The 22,570-nt window shown below is 46.5% G+C and overlaps 1 protein-coding gene across 2 annotated transcripts in view; it reads left to right on the top strand.

Annotated features, from left to right (window-relative positions):
* LOC140739122 (calcium/calmodulin-dependent protein kinase type II subunit alpha) overlaps window positions 1-22,570 on the top strand; it is a 285,295-nt gene that overhangs the window by 103,601 nt on the left and 159,124 nt on the right. For both annotated transcript variants that reach the window (XM_073067093.1, XM_073067092.1), the window contains exon 3: window positions 19,074-19,133. In XM_073067093.1, the coding sequence (XP_072923194.1) occupies window positions 19,074-19,133 (60 nt within the window). The remainder of the gene's footprint in view (window positions 1-19,073; window positions 19,134-22,570) is intronic.

Here is a 22,570-nt window from a genome sequence, read left to right as displayed (position 1 = left end):
ACACCTATTGACCAACTTCTCAAAGCGGTTTATGACAGTACACGTGAGTGCATCTGTGCGATAGTCATTAAGGCAGATCACCATGCTCTTCTTGAGCACCGGTGTGATTGTCGCTCTTATTGTCTGCCTACACTGAATTTTCTCCATAACTCCAACATTTTATTCTTCATTTTTGCATTCTGTGATTATTTTTCCAGTTGTACAACCTCGATGTACTGGTGTGATGAAATGATCGCTGTGATGCTGAGGATGATCTGTGTGATGGTGATGATAATCTGTATGATGGTGAGGATGATCTGTGTATCAGTGATGGTGATCTGTGTGATGGTGATCTGTTTGATGCTTAGGATGATCTGTGTGATGGTGATAATGATTTGTGTGAAGGTGAGGATGATCTATGTGATGTTGATGATAATCTGTGTGATGGTGAGGATAATCTATGTGATGGTGATGATGACCTCTGTGAAGGAGAGGATGATCTGTATGATGGTCAGGATGATCTGTGTGATGGTGAGGATGATCTATGTGATGGTGAGGATGATCTGTGTGACCCTGATGATGTTCTGTGTGATAGTGAAGATGATCTGTGTGATGGTGATGATGTTCTGTGTGATGGTGATGATGATCTATATGTTGGTAATGATGATCTGTGTGATGCTGAGGATGATCTGTGTGATTGTGATGATGATCTGTGTGATGGTAAGGATGTTGATCTATGTGACAGTGATCATGATCTGTGTGTGCAATTGAGGATGATGATATGTGTGATGTGAAGATGATCTGTGTGACAGTGAGGATAATCTGAGGATGACGATCTATGTGATGGTGAGGATGATCTGTGTAAAGGTGAGGATGATCTGTATGACAGTGAGGTAAGATATGGATGATGGTCAGTATAATGATCTGTGTGATGGTGAGGATGATTTGTGTGATGGTGAGGATGATATGTGTGCTGGTGACGATGATCTGAGTGCTGGTAATGATGATCTGTGCGATGGTCATGATGAATTGTGCTATGTTGAAGATGGTCTATGTTATGGTGATGATGATCTGTGTAAGGGTGGGGATGATTTGTGTGATGGTAAAAATGATCTGTGTGATGTTGTGTATGATCTGTGTGATGGTGAGGATGATCTGTGTGATAATGAGGATGATGATCTGTGTGATGGTGAGGATGATAACCTGTATGACATTGTGGATGATCTGTGTGATGGTGAGGATGATCTGTGTGATGGTGATGATGATGAACTGTGTGATGTTGAGGATGGTGATCTGTGTGACGGTGAGGATGATCTGTGCAATGGTGATAAGTGATGTTGAGGATGGTCTGTGTGTTGGTGAGGATGATCTTTATGATGGTGAAATTGTGGATGGTCTGTGTGATGGTGCTGATTATCTGTGTGATGGAAAGGATGATGATCTGTGTGACAGTGGTCATGATTTGTGTGATGGTGAGGATGATCTGTGTGATGATGAGAATGATCTGTGTGACAGTGTGGATGACCTGTGTGATGTTGTGTATGATCTGTGTGATAGCGAGGATGATCTGTGTGATGGTGGAGACGATCTGTGTGACAGTAAGGATGATCTGTATGATGGTGAGTTTGATCTCTCTGACAGTAAGGATGATCTGTGTTATGGTGAGTGATGATGATCTATGTGATGGTGATGATGATCTGTGTGATGTTGAAGATGATCTGTGTGATGTTGTTGATGATGTATGAGATGTTGAGGATGATCTGTATGATGGTGTGGATGATATGTGTAATGGTGAGGATGATCTTTGTGATGGTGATGATGATCATTGTGATAGAAGGGATGAACTGTGTGCTGGTGCTGATGATCTGTGTGATAGTGAGGATGATCCATATGACGGTGAGGAATCTATGTGTGATGGTCAGGATGATGATCCGTGTGATGGTGAGGATGATCTGTGTTATGGTGAGGATGATGATCTGTGCGGTGGTGATGATCTGTGCGATGTTGAAGATGATCTGTATGATGTTGTTGACGATTTGTGAGATGTTGAGGATGATGTGTATGATGGTGAGGATGATCTGTATGGTGTGGATGATGATCTGTGTGATGGCGAGGATGATCTGTGTGACAGTGAGGATGATCTGTTTGATGTTGATGATCTGTCTGACGATGATAATGATCTGTGTGAAGGTGAGGATGATCTGTGTGATGGTGAGGATGACCTGTCTGATTGTGATGGTGATCTGTGTGGAAGTGAGGGCGATCTGTATGATGGTCAAGATGATCTATGTGATGGTGAGAATGATCTGCATGTTGATGAGGATGATCTGTGTGATTGTGATGATGATCTGTGTAAGGGTGGGGATGATTTGTGTGACGGTGAGGATGATCTGTGTGATGGTGAGGTTGATCTGTGTGAGGGTGTCGATAATCTGTGTGACGGTGCGGATGATCTGTGTGGTGGTGAGGATGACCTGTCTGATTGTGATGGTGATCTGTGTGGAAGTGAGGGCGATCTGTATGATGGTCAAGATGATCTATGTGATGGTGAGAATGATCTGCATGTTGATGAGGATGATCTGTGTGATTGTGATGATGATCTGTGTAAGGGTGGGGATGATTTGTGTGACGGTGAGGATGATCTGTGTGATGGTGAGGTTGATCTGTGTGAGGGTGTCGATAATCTGTGTGACGGTGCGGATGATCTGTGTGGTGGTGTGGATGTTCTTCATGATGGGGGTGAAGATGCTTTCTACAGTGGCAGTGTAGATTTGTACCAGTATGTTCTGTGTTCTTAAAAAGGTGGCTAAAGAGATTGTAGAGGCATGAGTAATGACTTTTTAAGATTCACTAGTTTACTGAATGGTTCCAGTTGACTAAAAATTGCGGATATCACTCCACTGTTCAAAAAGGGAGAGAGGAAGAAGGTGTCTCAATTGTTTTAGAGGGACATGATGAAATAGGCCATAGTTAGTATAGTTGCCTCAAGGGAAAATCTTGCCTGACAAATCTATTGGAAGTTTTAAAAGAAATAATAAGCAGGATAGACGAAGGAGATTTGGTTGATGTTGTGTACTTGGATTTTCAGAAGACCTTTGACAAGGTGCCACACATGTGGCTGCTTAATGAGCTACAAGCCCGTGGTATTACAGGAAATATATTAGTATGGATTGAGCATTGGCAGGAGTCAAGGAGTGGGAATAAGGGGAGCCTTTTCTGGCTGGCTTCCAGTGACTAGTGCTGTTCCACAGGGGTCTGTTTTGGGGCCTCACTTGGTGTATTGTGAGCAGGTTTTGGACCCTTATCTTAGAAAGGATGTGCTGAAACTGGAGAGGGTTCAAAGGAGGTGCACAAAAATGATTTCAGGATTGAAAGGCTTGTCATATGAAGAGCGTTTGATGGCTCTGGGCCTGAATTCACTAAAATTCAGAAGAATGGGCGATGAAATCTATTGAATGGTGAAAGACTTTGAAGAACTGCAGGGGATGATTTCTCTGGTGGAAGAGTCTCAGACCAGAGGACATTGACTCAGGAAAGAGGGGCGTCATTTTAGAATGGAGATGAGGAGGAATTTCTTCAGCCAAAGAATGGTGAAGCGTTGGAATTCTTTGCCCCAGGCAGCTGTGGAGGTCAAGACTATATGTATATTTAAGATTCTTGATTGGTCAGGGTTTGAAGGGGTACAGGAAGAAGGCAGGAGATGGGGCTGAAAGAAAAATTGGATCAGCCATGATGAAATTGTAGAATGGCCTAATTTTCTTCTTATATCTTATGGTCATATGGTCTTATGGAAAATGGAAGTTTACCAACTGCTGTAAGATGTTCATGACAACAGTAATCACATTATCGATATACTTGAACTGGAATTGGTTTATTATTGTCACAGTGGAGAAACTTGTCTTGCATATCGTTCATTCAGATCAGATCATTACACAGTGCATTGAGGTAGAACGAGGTGCAGAATAAAATGTTACAGTTACAGAGAAAGTGCAGTGCAGGTAGAGAATAAGGTGCAAGGTCATAACGAGGTAGATTGTGAGGTCAAAAATCCATCTTAAATAGGCAAATCATAAAAGAAAAAGATGTTCAGAATAATTTGTCACATGTGCATCGAAACATTGACGTGTACAGTGAAACGCGAACATTCCTCCTCCAACACTGTCCTAGCACGTGCTGAGGGCCGCCTGCAAATGCTTCTGGAGCCAGCGTAGCACGTCCGCATCTTGTTAACCTTAACCTGTACGACTTTGAACTGTGGGAGGAAACTGGAGCACCTGAAGGGAACCCACGCGGTCACGGGGAGGATGTACAAACTTGGTAGAGAGTGACAGGCATTGAGTCCGTGTCACTAGTGCTGTGATAGGGTAACACAGGTCACTACACAACCGCGTCGTCCATTACCCGATGAGTGTGCATGGGAGGAGGGCCAGTAAACAGATGTTGCGGGCCGAAAGGCCTGTATCTGACCCAATGATTCTGTCAAGATAGAGAATCAAAGATCAACTTCATTCGCCACATATTTTGTCATGTGTCAAGAAATTGCTGTGTTGTGTTGGTCAGGGGATGATATGCAACAAAAAACAGTTATACAGAATGATATAAAGTATAAAGTTAGAGGTTAGGGAGGGAAATGGAATAAAATCTGTATGCATACATAAATATCAGCACCTATTGACAATGTAAACAGCTTACACTTCAGTGAGTGAGTGCATATTACCTGTAGATTTTAACCCCCAATATGTATTGGACACATTTCCATTTCAGCAGTGGGGTCAGTGTTGTTGACGAGAAAGCCAGCAAAGACTTCCATGAGCAGAAAAAAGAAATCCTTAATACCATAAACAGTGTGGTATTGGGGTTTAATGTGGTGTACAGAGTGGTATTGGGGTTTAATGTGGTGTACAGAGTGGTATTTGAGGGTTAATGTGGTGTACAGTGCGGTATCGGAGGGTTAATGTGGTGTACAGTGTGATATTGGAGGGTTAATGTGGTGTACAGTATGGTATCGGAGGGTTAATGTGGTGTACAGTGTGATATTCGAGGGTTAATGTGGTGTACAGTGCGGTATTTGAGGGTTAATGTGGTGTACAGTATGGTATTGGAGGGTTAATGTGGTGTACAGTGTGATATTCGAGGGTTAATGTGTACAGTGTGGTATCGGAGGGTTAATGTGGTGTACAGTGTGATATTCAAGGGTTAATGTGGTGTACAGTGTGGTATCGGAGGGTTAAAGAGGTTTACAGTGTGATATTCGAGGGTTAATGTGGTGTACAGTGTGGTATTGGTGAGTTAAACCCTGGCAGAGAGAGAGAGCGAGGGGGTGGGATTTTACACACACACATCACGGCCCTGACAGAAAATATTACACCCTCTTTGTTTAGCGAGCGAGTGAGATACTTCTTTACTCAGCTCTGATGAAACATCATAGATAAATCCTTAAGCTCAGGCTGGACCATTGATAAGGTCCCGCTTTTCACCGATGACTCCATGTGTTTGTTTCTCTGCGAGCCGCTAAACCTGATCACTGAGGGGTGTGGGAGAGGGGAGGCAGGGGGGGGGAGGGAGGGTGCCAGTGCGGACTGTTGATGGCTGTGGATAGTTCACAGAAGTGTCAGGTAGAATCACAGTTAAAGGTCTATCATGTCCACACCACCCATCTACACCAACAATTTTTAAAGATTAGCTTTATATATCACATGTACATCAAATCATCGAAGCATACAGTGAAATACATCGTTTGCATCCACACCCGATGCAGTCCGAGGAGGTGTTGGGGGCAGCCCACAAGTGTCTCCATGCTTCCAGTGCCAACACAGCATGCCCACAACCCACCAACCCTAACCCGTGTTTACGTGGAATGCGGGAGGAAGCAAAGTGGCACTCCGACGTAGTGGTCAGTGCAGTCACTATACAGCAACCACCGACTGGGGTTCGTTCTCCGTGACCACCTGAGTTTCCTCTGGGCACGCTGGCATAGTGGTCAGTGCAGTCACTATACAGCAACCACTGATTGGGGTTTGATTCCTGCCACTGTCTGTTCGTTCTCCGTGACCACCTGGGTTTCCTCTGGGTGCTCTGGTTTCCTCCCACATTTTAAAGACCTACGGATTGGTGAGCTGCTGCTGGAAGCGTGGCTGCCCCCAGAGCAATCCTTGTTGATTTGGGTTTGTTCTTTACAATGCATTTCACTGTAAGTTACGATGAAGCTGTGACAACTAAATCTAAACCTTATCGTACCTCTCTTGATCTCTACACCGGAGCAAATCCGCGCAGACACGAAGAGAACTTACAAACTCCTTACAGACAGCAACAGGACCGATCTTGCAGCTGGCGTTGTAAATGATTATGCTCCCCGCTGCACTACCGGCCACCACGCCACTCCAGAGGGCTCGCGTCACACTGACTGCAGCTGTGCGGGTGCCTGGGTGCCCATTGCAAGGTGTGTGTGTGTGTGTGTGTGAGTATGAGTGTGTGTGTGTGAGAGAGAGTGTGTGTGTGTGTGTGTGTGTGTGTGTGTGTGTGTGTGTGAGTATGAGTGTGTGTGTGTGAGAGAGAGTGTGTGTGTGTGTGAGAGAGAGTGTGTGTGTGTGAGTGTGTGTGTGTGAGAGAGAGTGTGTGTGTGTGAGAGAGAGTGTGTGTGTGTGTGAGTGTGTGTGTGTGTGTGTGTGTGTGTGAGAGAGAGAGAGTGTGTGTGTGTGTGTGTGTGTGTGAGCTGCCTCCCACTCCAGCCCTGCTGTAACGATGAGAATGACAGTAATGGCACAGGAATGCTGCTGCTATTCATTTTGAAGCAATCTTTCCTGGGTAAATGGTGTGTTCCATCACAACCCATTGAAATCAAGAGGAGTGAATGACAGCATTGGGATCCAGTGTTAAACATCCCTACAGGGCCTGGACAATTTCCAGACTCTCCTGATGATTGGGTACTGGGGGGCTTGATGCTCTAACTAGTGGCTGGATTTATGTTACTGTACAGGCAGAAGTGATTTTGTGGTATTTAGCACCGTATTTGGTCCAGAAATAGTGAACTGAAGGGCCTGTTAGTGTGCATACTGTTCAAATTTATTACCGTATGTACTTATATAACCATATAACAATTACAGCACGGAAACAGGCCATCTCGGCCCTTCTAGTCCGTGCCGAACTATGTTACCATTACTACCCTGACAATCATTTTCTTGTAGGCATTCTCAGGACAGAAATAAAATAGAATCGATGAAAAAATACATAGAACATAGAACAATACAGCTCAGTACAGGCCCTTCGGCCCACAATGTTGTGCCGACCCTTAAACCCTGCCCCCCATGTAATCCCCCACCTTAAATTCCTCCATATACCTGTCTAGTAGTCTCTTAAACTTCACTAGTGTATCTGCCTCCACCACTGACTCAGGCAGTGCATTCCACGCACCAACCACTCTCTGAGTGAAAAACCTTCCTCTAATATCCCCCTTGAACTTCCCTCCCCTTACCTTAAAGCCATGTCTTCTTGTACTGAGCAGTGGTGCCCTGGGGAAGAGGCGCTGGCTGTCCACTCTATCTATTCCTCTTAATATCTTGTACACCTCTATCATGTCTCCTCTCATCCTCCTCCTCTCCAAAGAGTAAAGGCCTAGCTCCCTTAATCTCTGATCATAATGCATACTCTCTAAACCAGGCACCATCCTGGTAAATCTCCTCTGTACCCTTTCCAATGCTTCCACATCCTTCCTATACTGAGGCGGCCAGAACTGGACACAGTATTCCAAGTGGGGTCTGACCAGAGTTATACATACAGACAAAGCCTGACAAGCAACCAATGCGCAAAAGAAGACAAATTGCCAACTAAAGTAGATAGATAGAGATGGATACATAGATAGTGAGATCCAGAGATAGATGGACAGATAGAGAGAGAGAGAGATATAGATAGATAGATAACAATACTCAGTGTGGTAACTTGCACTTTACAAAAAGACTACTCGACAACTTGATGGCCAAGAGAGCATCTTTCTCTGGGACAGAAAATGATATTTACAATACAGAGGCTTCCAGGTACCTCGTGCGGCCTAGGTGGAGGAACTATATACAATGCATACTGGGAGTAAAAGAGCGGAAGTAAAGACCCCGCCAACCTCGGATCCCGCCTCTTGCTACCAACAGCTCCCCGACTGGTATTAACTTAGTTTTAATAATACTCACGTTACAACACTTCTCCCCCTTTAAAATCCAACATTCCCCAAATATAGAAGAACTGGGAAATAAAGACACTGGTATCAGCAACAGGTAACCAATACAAAAATACCTAAAAAACATGGCAAATTCAACATTCAATCTAACAACAAAAGAAACTATCCAATCAAAGATTCAGTCTGTCAGGAGGTTTGTGAGGGCGCTGCGATCTACGCACTACCCCCGGTGACCCGGCAGGCACCGCTGGTGAGGATGTTTTGGGTGGATCTAGTGTTGGGGACACGAGAGGGGTCTGTGTGTCTGTGTGAGAATGTCCATCCTCTTCAGGGGACTCTGCCCCCTCTGCCAGTGTGCCTCCCTCTAGCAAAGTCACTGGTGGACATGCTTTCCTGGTATGCATTAAGTGGTCATTGCTCCTTAACTGTTTGGACTACTGAGCTTCTTTGAAATCGGTGGCAAGCTATTCTCAGCATTATTGGGATAAACGACATCTGCAAGTTTGCCACGTAGCTTGGAACGCACTGAAGAAGGAACTTTGGTTCTTGAACCATCGTCATGACCGTGGCTCAGAATAGACCTAATTGCAATTTTTTCATAGAGTTCCTTGTTATAACTTGGAACTATCTGGAGTTCAACAGCAGGAAATCGCAATGCGTTTCGGAAAACCTCTTGTGCTTGAACAAAGGTCTTGTCTGTTAAATCACAGTCATTGATTTTGATGATACATTCATTCTCCTGGAGCAGGTTCTCTTTTCTTGAACAGCTGTTCTCTTCAATACCACGAATACTCAGGCCAAGGAATCTTCCACTCAGCGTAGAGTTAAAAGGCACCACATGGATTCCCAGGGGGCCACCGCCTCCAGAAAATTCTACTTTCTTTGTCAAATCACTTAGAGTGCTTTCTGAATGCTTGTCTGGTGGTTCTGGAGGCTCTGTTCTTACATCGTCTGCGGGTGCCCGTTTGCTACTGTTACGATTGGCTTCACGTGCAGGTTCCTGTTAGCGGGATCATCAGGCTGAGATGTACCTTGCAGTAACTGGGCAGGTGGTACCAGAGCTGGGTCACTGCTTCGCTGTACTAGAAGTGGCGTGCTGGCTTTCAGTGCCGAGGGGGTAACTTCAATTGCTCCTGTAATAGGCTGAAGAGCCGCAAGCTGCGCTGTGAGCTCACTCTCAAATGTGTCCGGACTATGTCTGTCACTCACGTTGCCATTGGCGACTTCATCTGCACGCTGCACCTCATGCTCTTCCGTCATGTGTGCATATTTAAATTCATGCCAGTTGAGCCGGATTTTGTGAAGCCAATCGCGGCCCAAAAGACTGGGCCCACTGCCCTTAGCGATCACCAGCCTGGCTTCAGCCTTCTGGCCCCTGGCTGAAATATCCACGTATAACACCCCTAAATGAGGTATGGGCTGCCCCGTATAGGTCCTGAGTTGGAGCTTAGATAGTCTGATGGGAGGCAGGTTGGATCCCCATGTCCTCCTGTAGGTCTCTTCACTAATGACCGATGCAGTAGCCCCTGAATCAATCTCGAACTTAATGTCCTTTCCCTTCTCAGTGACTGTGGCATAATTTGGTTCAGGTGGTCCCTCAACCGTTTCCACCCCAAACATGTTGTAGGCAGACGCTGCCTCTCCGTCTGCTTCTCCTAGGTGGTGTGAGGCTGCCTGAGTCTGTTGAGCTTTCCCCTGCCCAGGCTTAACCTTACCCTTTATGCTCCTGCATTTTTTAACGAAATGTCCCTTCTTGCTACAAGCATGGCAGACAGTACCTTTGAATTTACAAACATTTGCATAGTGCGTTCCTCCGCACCGAAAACATTCCACCCGCTTTGCCTCTGTACCAGTCTCCCTCCTGACTTGGATCACTGCTGCCGACTGCGACCCCCCCATATCCTTTCTGTATATCCTTGGCATTATTAGCAGCCAACTCCATGCCTTGGGCAATCTCTAGGGCTTTCTTGAAAGTCAACGGTGGGGTTTCTCCCAACAAGCGGCGTTGTACGGCGTCATTATTAATGCCGCATACTAATCTATCACGGAGCATGTCGTCCAACACGGTTTCGAAATCGCAATGCTCCGATAGCTGCCAAAGCTCGGCCACAAAATCACCCACAGACTGACCTGGCTTCCGGACATGGCTCTGAAACTTAAAACCGTTGAACTATCATCGAAGGCTTCGGATTGAGGTGGTTCCCCATGAGCTTGACCAGCTCGTCATATGGAATTTCTCCCGGTTTCCGCGGTGTAGCTAAGTTCCGTATCAGCTTGTATGTTCTTGTCCCACACACACTCAGGAGAATAGAGTGCTTCTTAGCCTCCTCAGTAATTCCATTAGCACAGAAAAAGTGGCCCAACCTTTCCTCGTACTCCGGTCAGTCCTCGATTTGCTCGTCGAACACACCGACCGTTCTGAATGCAGCCATCCGAACACGAGGCTCCTCGCCCGCTCACAGCTCCTGATCAAAAACGGGGCCGACCCGTCCACAAAACCAGTATACCTCGTCGCCAAAAATATGTGGTAACTTCTACTTTACAAAAAGACCACTCGACAACTTGATGGCCAAAAGAACACCTTTATCTGGGACGGCAAATGATATTTACAATACAGAGGCTTCCAGGTACCCCATGCGGCCTGGGTGGAGGAACTATATACAATGCATACTGGGAGTAAAAAGAGCTGAAGTAAAAACCCCGCCAACCCCGGATCCCGCCTCTTGCTACCAACAGCTCCCCGACTAGTATTAACTTACTTTTAATAATACTCACATTACAACTGAGAACGTTAAGTTGTAGAGTCCGTAGGTTGTGGAATCGGTGCGGTGTTGGGGCAAGTGAAGTTATCGCCACTGGTTCAGGAATCTGACGATTGAGGGGTAATAACTGTGGGACCTAAGGCTCCTGTCCCTCCTTCCTGATGGCAGCGGTGAGGAGAGAGGTGGTCTAGACTGGGCTCCTTGGTGACAGATGCTGCTTTTTTGTGGCACCGCTCCATGTAGATGTGCTCACATCCCATCTTTTGAGAGATAGATAGGGAAAGATAGTGAGATTAAGGGAATTATTCACGGTTCAGGATTCATGATTTAAGGTTGTTTATCAGACGTACATCACTTGTGTCAACAATGAACACGACCGAAGTGTCACCACACATTAAGGTGCCAACACCACATGTCCACAATGTTCAGCAGAACAACACAGGACACGAGGATACAGAACACAATGATGTAATGAGACAGTACACTATCGAGGGCAAGACCCTTAACAGTGTTGATGAGCAGAAGGATCTTGGAGCCCAAGTTCATAGCTACACAGTTTGATAGGGTGGTTAGGTAGGGATATGGTATGTTTGCCTCTATTAGTCAAGGCACTGAGTTCAAAAGTCAGGAAGCTACTATATGTTCCAGCTTTATAAAATGCTATTTCCTGAGGAGACTGAGGTCCTTTAACATCTGCCGGACGATGCTGAGGATGTTCTACGAGTCTGTGGTGGCCAGTGCTATCATGTTTGCTGTTGTGTCCTGGGGCAGCAGGCTGAGGGTAGCAGACACCAACAGAATCAAACTCATTCGTAAGGCCAGTGATGTTGTGGGTGTGGAACTGGACTCTCTGACGGTGGTGTCTGAAAAGAGGATGCTGTCCAAGTTGCATGCCATCTTGGATAATGACTCCCATCCACTCCATAATGTACTGGTTAGGCACAGGAGTACATTCAGCCAGAGACTCATTCCACCGAGATGTAACACTGAGCGTCATAGGAAGTCATTCCTGCCTGTGGCCATCAAACTTTACAACTCCTCCCTCGGAGTGTCAGACACCCTGAGCCAGTAGGCTGGTCCTGGACTTATTTCCACTTGGCATGATTAACTTATTATTTAATTATTTATGGTTTTATATTGCTATATTTCTACACTATTCTTGGTGTGACTGTAACGAAACCTAGTTTCCCTCGGGATCAATGAAGTATGTCTGTCTGTCTGTCTGTAGTTGGGCTGCATCTGGAGTACTGTATACAGATCTAGTCTCCCCACTATCGGAAGGATGTTGTGGCTTTGGAGAGGCTGCAGAAGATGTTCACCAGGATGCTGCCTGGGTTAGAGGGCATGAGAGGCTGGATAAACTTGGGTTGTTTTCTCTGGAACGGCAGAGGCCGAGGGGAGATCTGGTGCAGGTTTATAAGATTACGGGAGGCATAGATAGAGTAGACAGGCAGTATCTTTTCCCCAGGATTGAAATGTCTAATACCAGAAGGCATGCATTGAAGGTGAGAAGGGGTAATTTCAAAGCAGATATGAGGGGTTTTTTTAACACAGAGAGTGGTGGTTCCTGGAATGTGCTGTTTGGGGCGGTGGTAGAGACAGATACATTCGGGACTTTTAGGAGATGTTTAGATAGGCAGATGGATGTGAGGGGGAAGGATATGGACGTTGTGTATGTAGTTGGTCATTTGGTCATTAATTTAATGGTTCAGCACAGCAGTGTGGGCTAAAGGGCCTGCCCTGCGCTGTGCCGTTCTGCGTTCTAACAGGTAGCAACACAAGAGCAGCAAAACCAACCCAGCCACATTTGCAGCCGTCCAAACCCAAGACTGTCCGGGAACACCTGGATTCAGGCTCGAATTCGGGAGTTACAGAGAAAGGGGTGAAAGGCATTGTGTCTGACTGGAGAAGAGAGTTAGAGAGGGAACACAGATGCTGTGACTTTATACGGCATCTATCAGACCACACGGAATATTGCGCGCTCCTTCCTAAGAAAGGATGCATTGTCGTTGGAGAGATCCAGAGAAAGTTCATGAGGATGAATCCAAGAATGAAAGGGTTAATGTTTGAGGAGCATTTTGATGGCTCTGGGCCTATCCTCACTGGAGTTCAGAAGAAGGAGGGGGGGATCTCATTGAAATCTACCAAATATTAAAAGGCCTAGAGTGGATGTGGAGAGGATAGTTCCTATAGTGGGGAAGTGTAGGACCAGAGGGCACAGAGGGATATCCATTTAGAACAGAGAAGAGGAAGAATTGCTTTAGTCAGGGGGCAGTGAACCTGTGGAATTGATTGTCACACGGTGGCCAGGTAACTGGATATATTTAACGTGGAGGTTGATGGGTTCCTGATTAGTCAGGTGTCAAAGGTTACGGGGAGAATGGGGTTGAGAGGGATAATAAATCAGCCATGATGAAATGGTGGAGCCCTCGATAGGCTGAATGGCCTCATTCTGCTCCTGTGGTCAGAGTGTGAAAGATAGATAGAGAAAGAAGCATGTGAAGAGATGGAAAAGGTTAAAGAGAGAGAGGGCTGGGTATCCTGTAGAGAGAGTGAGCTGGTTACACACTGATCCAGGGCGGACCCTGCTATCTGACAAGTGGATTTATGTTACTGGCTTAACATTCAGCCACGCTGGACAGCATTTCTGAACCCTTTCCCATTCACGGGGAAATGAACAGCTGTGAGAAGAAGCATCTCGTAAGACGTGGCTCACACTACACACAAAATACAGGAAGCACCCTGCAGGTCAGGCAGCATCAATGGAAGTGAATAAACAGCCAGTGCTTTGGGGGGAAACCCTTTCTCAGGACTGGAGAGAAGGTGGGGGCAGGGTGAAGGAGGACAAGCTAGAAAGTGATTGGTGAGACCAGGTGGGTGGGGGAAGGGGATGAAATAGGCGGAAGGGAGGTGACAGGTGGAAAACGTAAAGGGCTGGAGAGGAAGGGATCTGATAGGAGAGAATGGTGGACCATGGGAGTAAAGGGAGGAGGAGGGGCACTAGGAGGAGGTGATATGCAGGTGAGAAGAAGAGGAGGGGTAAGAGGGGACCCAGAATGTAGACTGGATCTGGCTTCTTTCCCTTTCCTTTCCAGTCCTGATGAAGGATCTTGTTATGAAATTTCAATTGTTTATTCCCCTCCATAGTTGCTGCCTGACCTGCTGAGTTCTTCCAGCATTTTGTGTGTGTTTCTCTCGATTTCCAGCATCTGCAAAATCCTTTCTGTTTAAAAATAAGCGTGATTATTTTTCATTGCCTGCAGACTGGTGTAACTGTAGACTCTGCCATTACTGTTCCTTTTCACACTTCACTACACCAGGGCTGTAGGCCAGCCGACTCCATCCTAGGAGCAGACTCCCCACCACTCAGGACATCTTCAAAACTTAGAGGCATCCATCATGAAGGAGCATCACCACTCAAGACATGCCCTCTTCTCATTGCTACCATCAGGGAGGAGGTACAGGAGCCTGAAGACCCCTCTTCCCATTGCTACCATCAGGGAGGAGGTACAGTAGCCTGAAGACCCACACTCGACATTTCTTCCCCACCATCATCTCTTTTCTGAACAGTCCACGAACACTACATCTCTCTACTGCCCATGACACCACTGTCATTTAGGGCAGCAATGAAGGTCCTCCATCTCTGTTCAAGGCTTCTTTCTTCATGTCGATAGCTTGGTCTTCACTCCTGTCAGCCCTGCAGGTTCTGGGTGGAAACTCAGGAATACCTTTGCACTTAGATTCTTCACTGCTGTTCCTGTAATAGTTTTGTTTGACCAGTCAGGGTTGTTAGCCCTGAGCTGAACCCCCGAACCTGGAGGACCGGTGGACCACAGTCTGACTTTTACCCTTTGACCTGTTTGTCATGGGTGACCCCACCAACAGCCAAAGCACAAAGCCCTGATTCCAGCCAGCATAGCTCTCTGGGTCATTGAGGCACACAAACCTTCAAACCACGACAAGGTTGTGGTCCACCACATGTCTTTTATTTCCATGATTATTTATTTTTATATTCCTTATTTAAATGCTTCATTTTTTATGTATTGCACTGCACTGTTGCCACAAAAACAAATTTTATGATATATGTCAGCAATAATAAATCTGATCTGATTCTGAACCTCCTCCTTCCTGCTCACAGCCCGCCATTTTGGCTTTTTGAGACAGTACCTCCTGCTGATGCTACTGGCGGTGGGGAGGGATGTGCCCGTGATGGACTGGCTAGAGTCCGCTCCTCTTTGCAGCTTTCTGCATTTGTACCAGACCGTTCTACAACCATCAGCAGGTTCTGGGAAAGAGAACACCATGTCCTGTCTCAGTCTCACTGCTGAGCTCCTGCCCCGAATTCAGTGCTGATTACCTGAACTCCACTGCCGACCGATGGTACAGGTGGTTGGAGTGGACTTGAAAGGCCCATTTCTCTGCTCTAAGACTCTATGAACTTCAACGACATAATGGCCAATCTAAACTGGACCCACACCTCCTCACTAGTCAGGAGGGCACAGAATTGTCTACACTTTTTGTGGAGATGGAGGCATGCAAGATTCCCCACCCTCATTCTAACAGGAGCACCATCGAGAGTGTCCAGTTTGGCTGCATCATTGTGTGGTACGGAAGCTTCTGTACATCGGTCTGCAAGAACCAGCAGAGGACAGTAAAAACCACTGAGAGGTCACAGCCTCCTCTCTATTTGTGACATTTACCAGGAATGTTGCAAACGAAGGGCCTGAATTATTGTTGAGGATCCCTACCACCTATCCCACAACCTCTCTGACCCACTACCATCAGGAAGGAGGTACAGGAGCATCAGGACTAGGACTGCCAGACTGTGTAACAGCTTCTTCCCTCAGGCTGTGAGACTGATGAATACCCTGTCACCACTGAGGTCTCGTCTCCAGGACAGCGAGCTGTTCACTGTTTACCTGGGCTGCCCACTGCATGCATTTTTTGTTTTGTTTTTACGTGCTGTGTGCCAAGATGGTGCCAGCATACAACACTCCCTCAATCAACATCTTCGAGAGAGCTCACAAAAATGCCTTTTTTACTTCTTTTACATCTGTTTTCCTCCTTTAGTGTGCTTCTGGGACTGTTAGAGCCTGTGGTTTACAGTTTGAGTGATGCAGCACTTTGCTGTCTACGAGACGATTCTGGGAAGTGAGTGTGCACTCAGACGGCCTCGATGCGAAGAAGCTTCGACATTCAACTCCATTTCGCCATTTAAAGCATCCATTAATTGCTGGTTAAAGTGTCGAGGAAGATTGGGACATTGAGGCAAATGTGGAAGGCAAGCGAGAGTTCAGCACCAACTGCTTTCCTTTTGACACTGCTGTCTGTGAGCGGCCTATCGCTGTGTGGCTCTCAGTGGCAGGCGGGTAGGCCTCTGCCTCGTGTGGTGTCCCTCTCTTTCGATGGAAGCTGGTGATATTGGAGGATGGTATCATGGTTCTGCGTTTAAGGAGTGGACTATTGTGTTTATGGACGTGGACTTTTTCAGGCTTATGGTATTGTTTTGTGAGGGGAGGGGGTTCTATTGTGTGGGGGAGGAGTGCTGCTTTGAAAGTCGATGTTCCTGTTCCGTTTTGTGTCGGGGAGTGGGTTTTTGGGAGTTGATTATCGGGGTGCCATCCTTTTGTGTGTGGGAGGGGGTTGATGTTTCTCTGAATGACTTTCATGGACTTTTTTGGCTATCTGGAGAAGACAATTTCAGAGTTGTATATGGAAACCTGCTTTGATATTAAAGGAACCTTTGAGCCTTTGGAACCTTTCTACGTGTGATATATGTATTGTGGGTGCACCATGGTCATAAGGAGCATTATCTCATTTAGTTGTGCATGTGTACAGTCAGATGGTAATAACCTTGAACTTGAACAGTACTGCACAAAAATGATCACTTCACACCTTTAGTGTATAGATCGGCAGATAACCTTCACCCCACACCTTACCCAGTATACAGTCTGCAGAACAACCTCACCTCCTCTAAGACTGGCTTGTTGCAAATGGCAAGATAATCAAAGTGTGGTTTGGGGCGCCAAATCCCTTGGACAGAACATAACTACTGAAAGTTGTGGATACAGCCCGGTCCGTCAGTGGTAAAACCCACCCCACCATTGAGCAAATCTACACGGAGAGTTGTCGCAGGAAAGCAGCTTCCATCATCAGTAACCCCCACCACCCGGGCCACGCTCTCTTCCTGCTGCTGCCATCAGGAAGGAGGTACAGGAGCCTCAGGACCCTCACCACCAGGTTCAGGAACAGTTCTTACCCCTCAACCATCAGGCTCTTGAACCAGAGAGATAACTTCACTCACCTTCACTCAACCCATCACTGCACTGTTCTCACAATCTATGGACTCAATTTTAAGGACTCTACAACTCATGTTCTCAATATTTAAAGCATACTTATTTATTATTATTAATTTCTTGTCTTATTGATTTTACACAGTTGTCTTTTGCACACGAATTGTTTCTCTGTGCACGTTTTTTCATTGATTCTATTGTATTTTTTTGTATTTACTGAGTATGCCTGCAAGAAAATGAATCTCAGGGTTGTATACGTGACATACATGTACTTTGATAATAAATTTAATTTGAACTTTGAGATAATCCATGGGATAATCAGAGTCCACAGACTCCTTTCAGATTCAGATATTTATTTTCATACACAACTGGGTGCAATTGAATTAAATTCCTCACTCACAGAGCAAACAGTGTACATGGTGGTAACAACTACAGCAATAATCTCTCATGAGTGAGTTGGGGCTTTTCTCTTTGGAGTGAAGGAGGATGAGAGGTGACAAGATGACAAGAGGTACAGATCGAGTGGACAGCCAGAGACTTTTCCCAGGATGGAAGTGGCTAACATGAGGGGGCATAATTTTAGTGTGATTGGAGGGAAGTATAAAAGGAGGAGTCAGAGGCAGATTTTTTCACAGAGTGGTGGGTGTGTGGAATCCACTGTCAGGGGTGGTGATAGAGGCAGATATGTTAGAGACGTTTAAGAGACTCTTAGATAGGCACATGGACGAGAGAAAAATGGAGGGTTATGTAGGAGAGAAAGGTTCTATTGTGCATGTTGTTGTTTCATTCTGCCATTTGGCGCATCGAGCGGCAGCTTTGCCGTTTCTTTAGCATTTTTGTCTGAGGCTGAGTTTCTAGCTCAACGCTCAACCCAGCACAGATGGAAAACGTGTAAGGTGCAGGCCAGATTCAAACCTGGGACTGTTCCCCTCGAAGTCCAGTGCAGGTCCCACTACACCGCTGGCCGCCTAGGTGGTTCTTGGAGCAGGTTAAAAGTGATAGCATATTGGTTAGCACAAGTCTTGACAGTACAGGCAATCTGGGTTCAATTCCTGCCCCTGCCTGTAAGGAGGTTGTAACTTCTTCCCATAACTGGGCTTCCTCCGGGAGCTCCGGTTTCCTCTCACAGTCCAAGGAAGTTATGGTCAGTAGGTTAGTTGGTCATTGTAAATTGTCCGGTGATTAGGCTGGGTTTAAATCAGGGGTTGACGGGCAGAAGGGCTTATTCCACGATGTATCTCAATAAGTAAATAGATAGATAGATAAACGAGATCAATACAACATCGTGTGCCAATCGCCTGCACTGTGTGGTAATGTTCTTAGTTCTAGTAAGTGAAATAATGGGTGCAGAACAAAATCAGCAACAGATTTATTATTGCTGACGTATAAGTTGTGAAATTTGCTGTTTTACAGCAAGCACATAAAATTACTGTAATTTACTAAATTAAATAAATAGTCCAAAGTAAAAGGAATAAGAGTTGATGGGTTCATTGTCCATTCAGAAATCGGATAGCGGAGGGAAGAAACTGTTCCTGAATCGTTGAGTGTGTGTCTTCAGGCTCCTGTAGCTCCTCCCTGATGGTAGTAATGAAGAGAGGGCAGGACCCCGATGGTGAGGGTCCGCAGTGATGGGTTTTGCTTTCTCAAGGCATCGCCTTTTATAGATGTCCTCCCTCATGGGGAGGGTTGTGCTGTGATGCAGCTGGCTGAGTCCATGACCTGGGCAGCTTCCTATGATCCTGTACATTGGAGGCTCTGTACCGGGGGTGATGGAACCAACTGGAGTGTTCTCCACACTAAGTCTGTAGAGATTTGTAAGATGCTGACAGTCTAAGGTACAGTGTTGTGTTAATCACGCCTCCCTTTCTTTTGCAGATCACCAGAAGCTGGAGAGAGAAGCTCGGATATGCCGTTCTCTCAAGCATCCTAATATCGGTAGGTGAAAGCTTATGGTAGAGTAAGCCATAGATTTCATGCTGTCATTCCATAAGACCATACAACTGTTACGTATCCCGTAACTGGATCACTTACCAGCAAAGATAGAGAGGTCCACTGAAGTCTGATGGTACCATTTTTAAACATTTTCATTTATAAAGGGGCACAAAAGTAAGGTTAATACAAACATTCAGATAATATACGTCGTCAATACTCAATCTAAAGCGCAGGTATAGTAATAATAAGAAATAAGCTCTATCGTTGTCTAGGGGTAAGGTATATATTGTCCGCTGTATATCTAAAAGTCTCTTGCGGTCACTGCAGTTCCACCAGCTGCCGTCTTTTGGGGGGTCGCGGTGGTGCACTTTTGTTAGAGAGAGAGAGATAGAGCTTGAATGAAACAGTTACCCGACGGGTTTTTTCCAACCTTTAGGAGTTCGATCCGTCGGAGTCTCGTTGGGGGGTGGCCGTTCACTTGTGGCCTCTCCTGTAGCTAAAGCCGTTCTTTCGTGGTGAGGTCGCCAATCCCAGGCAAGGAAAAGATGCACACGAACCTCCCCACTGGCTGTCGCTATTAAACGCTGTCACAGGATTTCTAGCGTGTCTTCTGGTGTGTCTGGGGGGCCGTCTTTACAACCCCTCTTTTATCTGAGCTCACGGGGTCTCAGATGTCAATCAGGTTGGGATGATGCAATCTCTCTCCATCTCTCCACCCACGTTGCCCTGAGGGTATACACGTAGTACAGTTCCCAATTCACAAAGGTGTCTCCACGAGACAATGACCACAGTCGCTAGCTTTTGCCTCGCTGTGAAACGAGGGACACCGCACGTATCTCTCTCTTCTCTTGGATCATTGACCCCCCCTTCACTAGGGCTCTTGCGGTTCTCACAAAGGAGGGGGCTGGGATCATAACACCTCCCCTCTTAAAAACGTTTTTACCAGCGGTTAAAACGGAGTGGTACAGAGTCTTACAGGGTTTTAGGATTTAACATAGTACAAAAGCTTTGCTTTTAACTACAGAGCTGTACCGTCATACATTTTTCAGCATCTAAACAGTTAACAATTACAGTGGCACTTCCTTTAATATGGTAACATCTTGTCCCTGACTAAAGGCTGGTAGCATCAGATTTCAACAGGCAGGGTTCCAAGGGGGTTGTCTTTGTTATTCATGTGCTTTGTCAAAATCCCGTACAGCCGGTTTTTCTATTTAAAAATGGCGCCCCCATTAGCCGTCACCTCTTTTCCGGTGAGTTCCTACGTGGGGGACCTGGGTAATTTGGCGAGGTACTCTCCCGCCTTTCCGTTCCATAAGGGTTATTCTCTCAACACCGTGTCCCAAACTTAAATCATCGTGTGAATTTCCACCCAATTCTTTAATGTTACACAGGTAGCTAGCCCTTTTGTCAAGACCATGCAGGCTGATGGGTTTCCGTTCGAACCTTTCCCTCAGGCCGCATTTAAATTTCGGCCTTTTCACAGCGCTCTCTTGAATAACAACAGCGTGTGGGGCACCTTTACATTCCAAATCAACCTGTAATCGATGCGCAGGCACCGCGTTACCAAGCCCTCGTTTCTGTAGCCTGGTTGCTTCTTCTGACACCAATCTAAACTTTAAATTTTCTTCATTCGATTTGGGAACTACAAACTTCCCGTTCCCTTCAATAATAATGTTTATTCCCCCATGGTCGAGTTCCACTTTAAGGTTCACCACCCCTTCGTGTACCAACACCTGGGAACCCTCCCTTCCCCCAATTACCAGGGTTAACCCTGTCTTCACTGAACCCAGTCCATCTGACCCACAGGGACTGCATTCCTTTTCAACTGAATCAAATACCTCAGACTTTTTCTGAGCTCCCTTACTAGGTTCAGTACCACGTGCATCCACATCTTGGACACACTCAAACGGGACATCTGCCTCTTCCAGGCTTTCAATACCCATACCCTTTTCAAATTCTAAATTCCCCTGATCCTCCCAGTTCCTCTCTGGGCAACTCCCTTCCAGAGTAAACTCAACCCCGCGGGCTGAAACAATCTCGTCTGCCAACCCAGCAGACCTCTCCAAGGTAATGGCATCCTTTTCATCTAGGACTGCCTTCATCTCATTATCGGGAACACCTTGGTAACTCTCAACTTCTTCAAACAGGGCTGCCACCCCCGACAGATCATCCATGTCCAACTCTGGACCTTTTAACAGCTTTTTCCGTCTCTCATCTTTATTTCCTACCTCTAGGACCTTTCTCTTCGCTAAGGGCAGTTCTAGCTCCTCTCCCTTAACCCCTTTCACTTTACTACTCTTCGGTTTACCACCCTCAGAACCCCCGTGGTACAGGGTCGGTAGGAACGTCTCGGCCAAATCAATACTGGCCAGATTTAAACTGCTCGCTTTCTCAGCTGCCTTTCTCGACAGGCTGCGAATGCTCACGCCGGTGGTACAGACTGGAGATGCGAGGGGCGGGGCTGCAATCCTCACAGGCTGTTTGAGCCGTGTCCAAACTTGCCCCCCGGCTAAATCATTTCCGAGGAGGACGTCCGCATCAGTTCTCGGGAATTCTGATGGCACCCCTATTTCGACTGGTCCAGATACTAGCTCACAATCCATAATTACCTGATGTAGGGGCACCATTTCTATTCTTGTACCTATCCCCTTCACGGCGACCATTCCCCTTCTCCGACCGAAATCTAGTATCTCACGGCGGATCAACGACAGCTCCGCCCCGGTGTCTCGCCAGATTCAGACGGGAATGGGTGGGTCTCCCCCCTTCACGGACACGGTTCTGGGTGACAGCCAAGTCTCTGACCCTTCTCGTACTCTGTCTACCCGGGGCTCTCTCGTCGATTGACTGATTACCACGGCACACCCGATAGGGACCGCTGCTCTCCCTGTTTCTGGCTCCTTTCTCGGAGCAAAGCACCTAGAGGCAATATGTCCTCCCTTCCCACAATTAAAACAGGTCAAGCCCGGAAATCTCGGGCCGCCTGGCCTTTCCCCCTCAACCTTACCACTAGCTCCCGGCGGGACCTCTGCCTCAGCCGGCGGACTTTCTCTACCGTTCCGACGGTCTCTCGGGTAACCTTTTGGCGAGGAAAACTTTATCCTGTGGGTTAGGGCATATTCATCTGCGAACCTAGCAATTTCTGAGATGGACTTATTCGCCTTCTCATTCAAATACATCCGGATCTCCTCCAGAACACACCCTTTTAATTCCTCAATCAGAAATAACTCCCTGATACGTCCATAAGCCCCGTCCACCTGTTCCTCGGTGCACCAACGGTCCAAGAGCACACCCTTTTCATAGGCTAGCTATTTGAGTCCACCCTTTCCGTAAATTTTCCGTAAATTTCTGAACCTTTGTCTATAAGCTTCAGGTACTAGCTCATAACTCCGGAGAATGGCCTCCTTTACTTTGGCATAATTCTCTGCTTCCCCTTCCTCGAC

Source organism: Hemitrygon akajei, chromosome 15, assembly GCF_048418815.1.
Source record: "Hemitrygon akajei chromosome 15, sHemAka1.3, whole genome shotgun sequence".
NCBI lineage: Eukaryota > Metazoa > Chordata > Chondrichthyes > Myliobatiformes > Dasyatidae > Hemitrygon > Hemitrygon akajei.
Note: the sequence above shows the minus strand (reverse complement) of the source record. Positions and strands in the feature narration are given on the sequence as shown.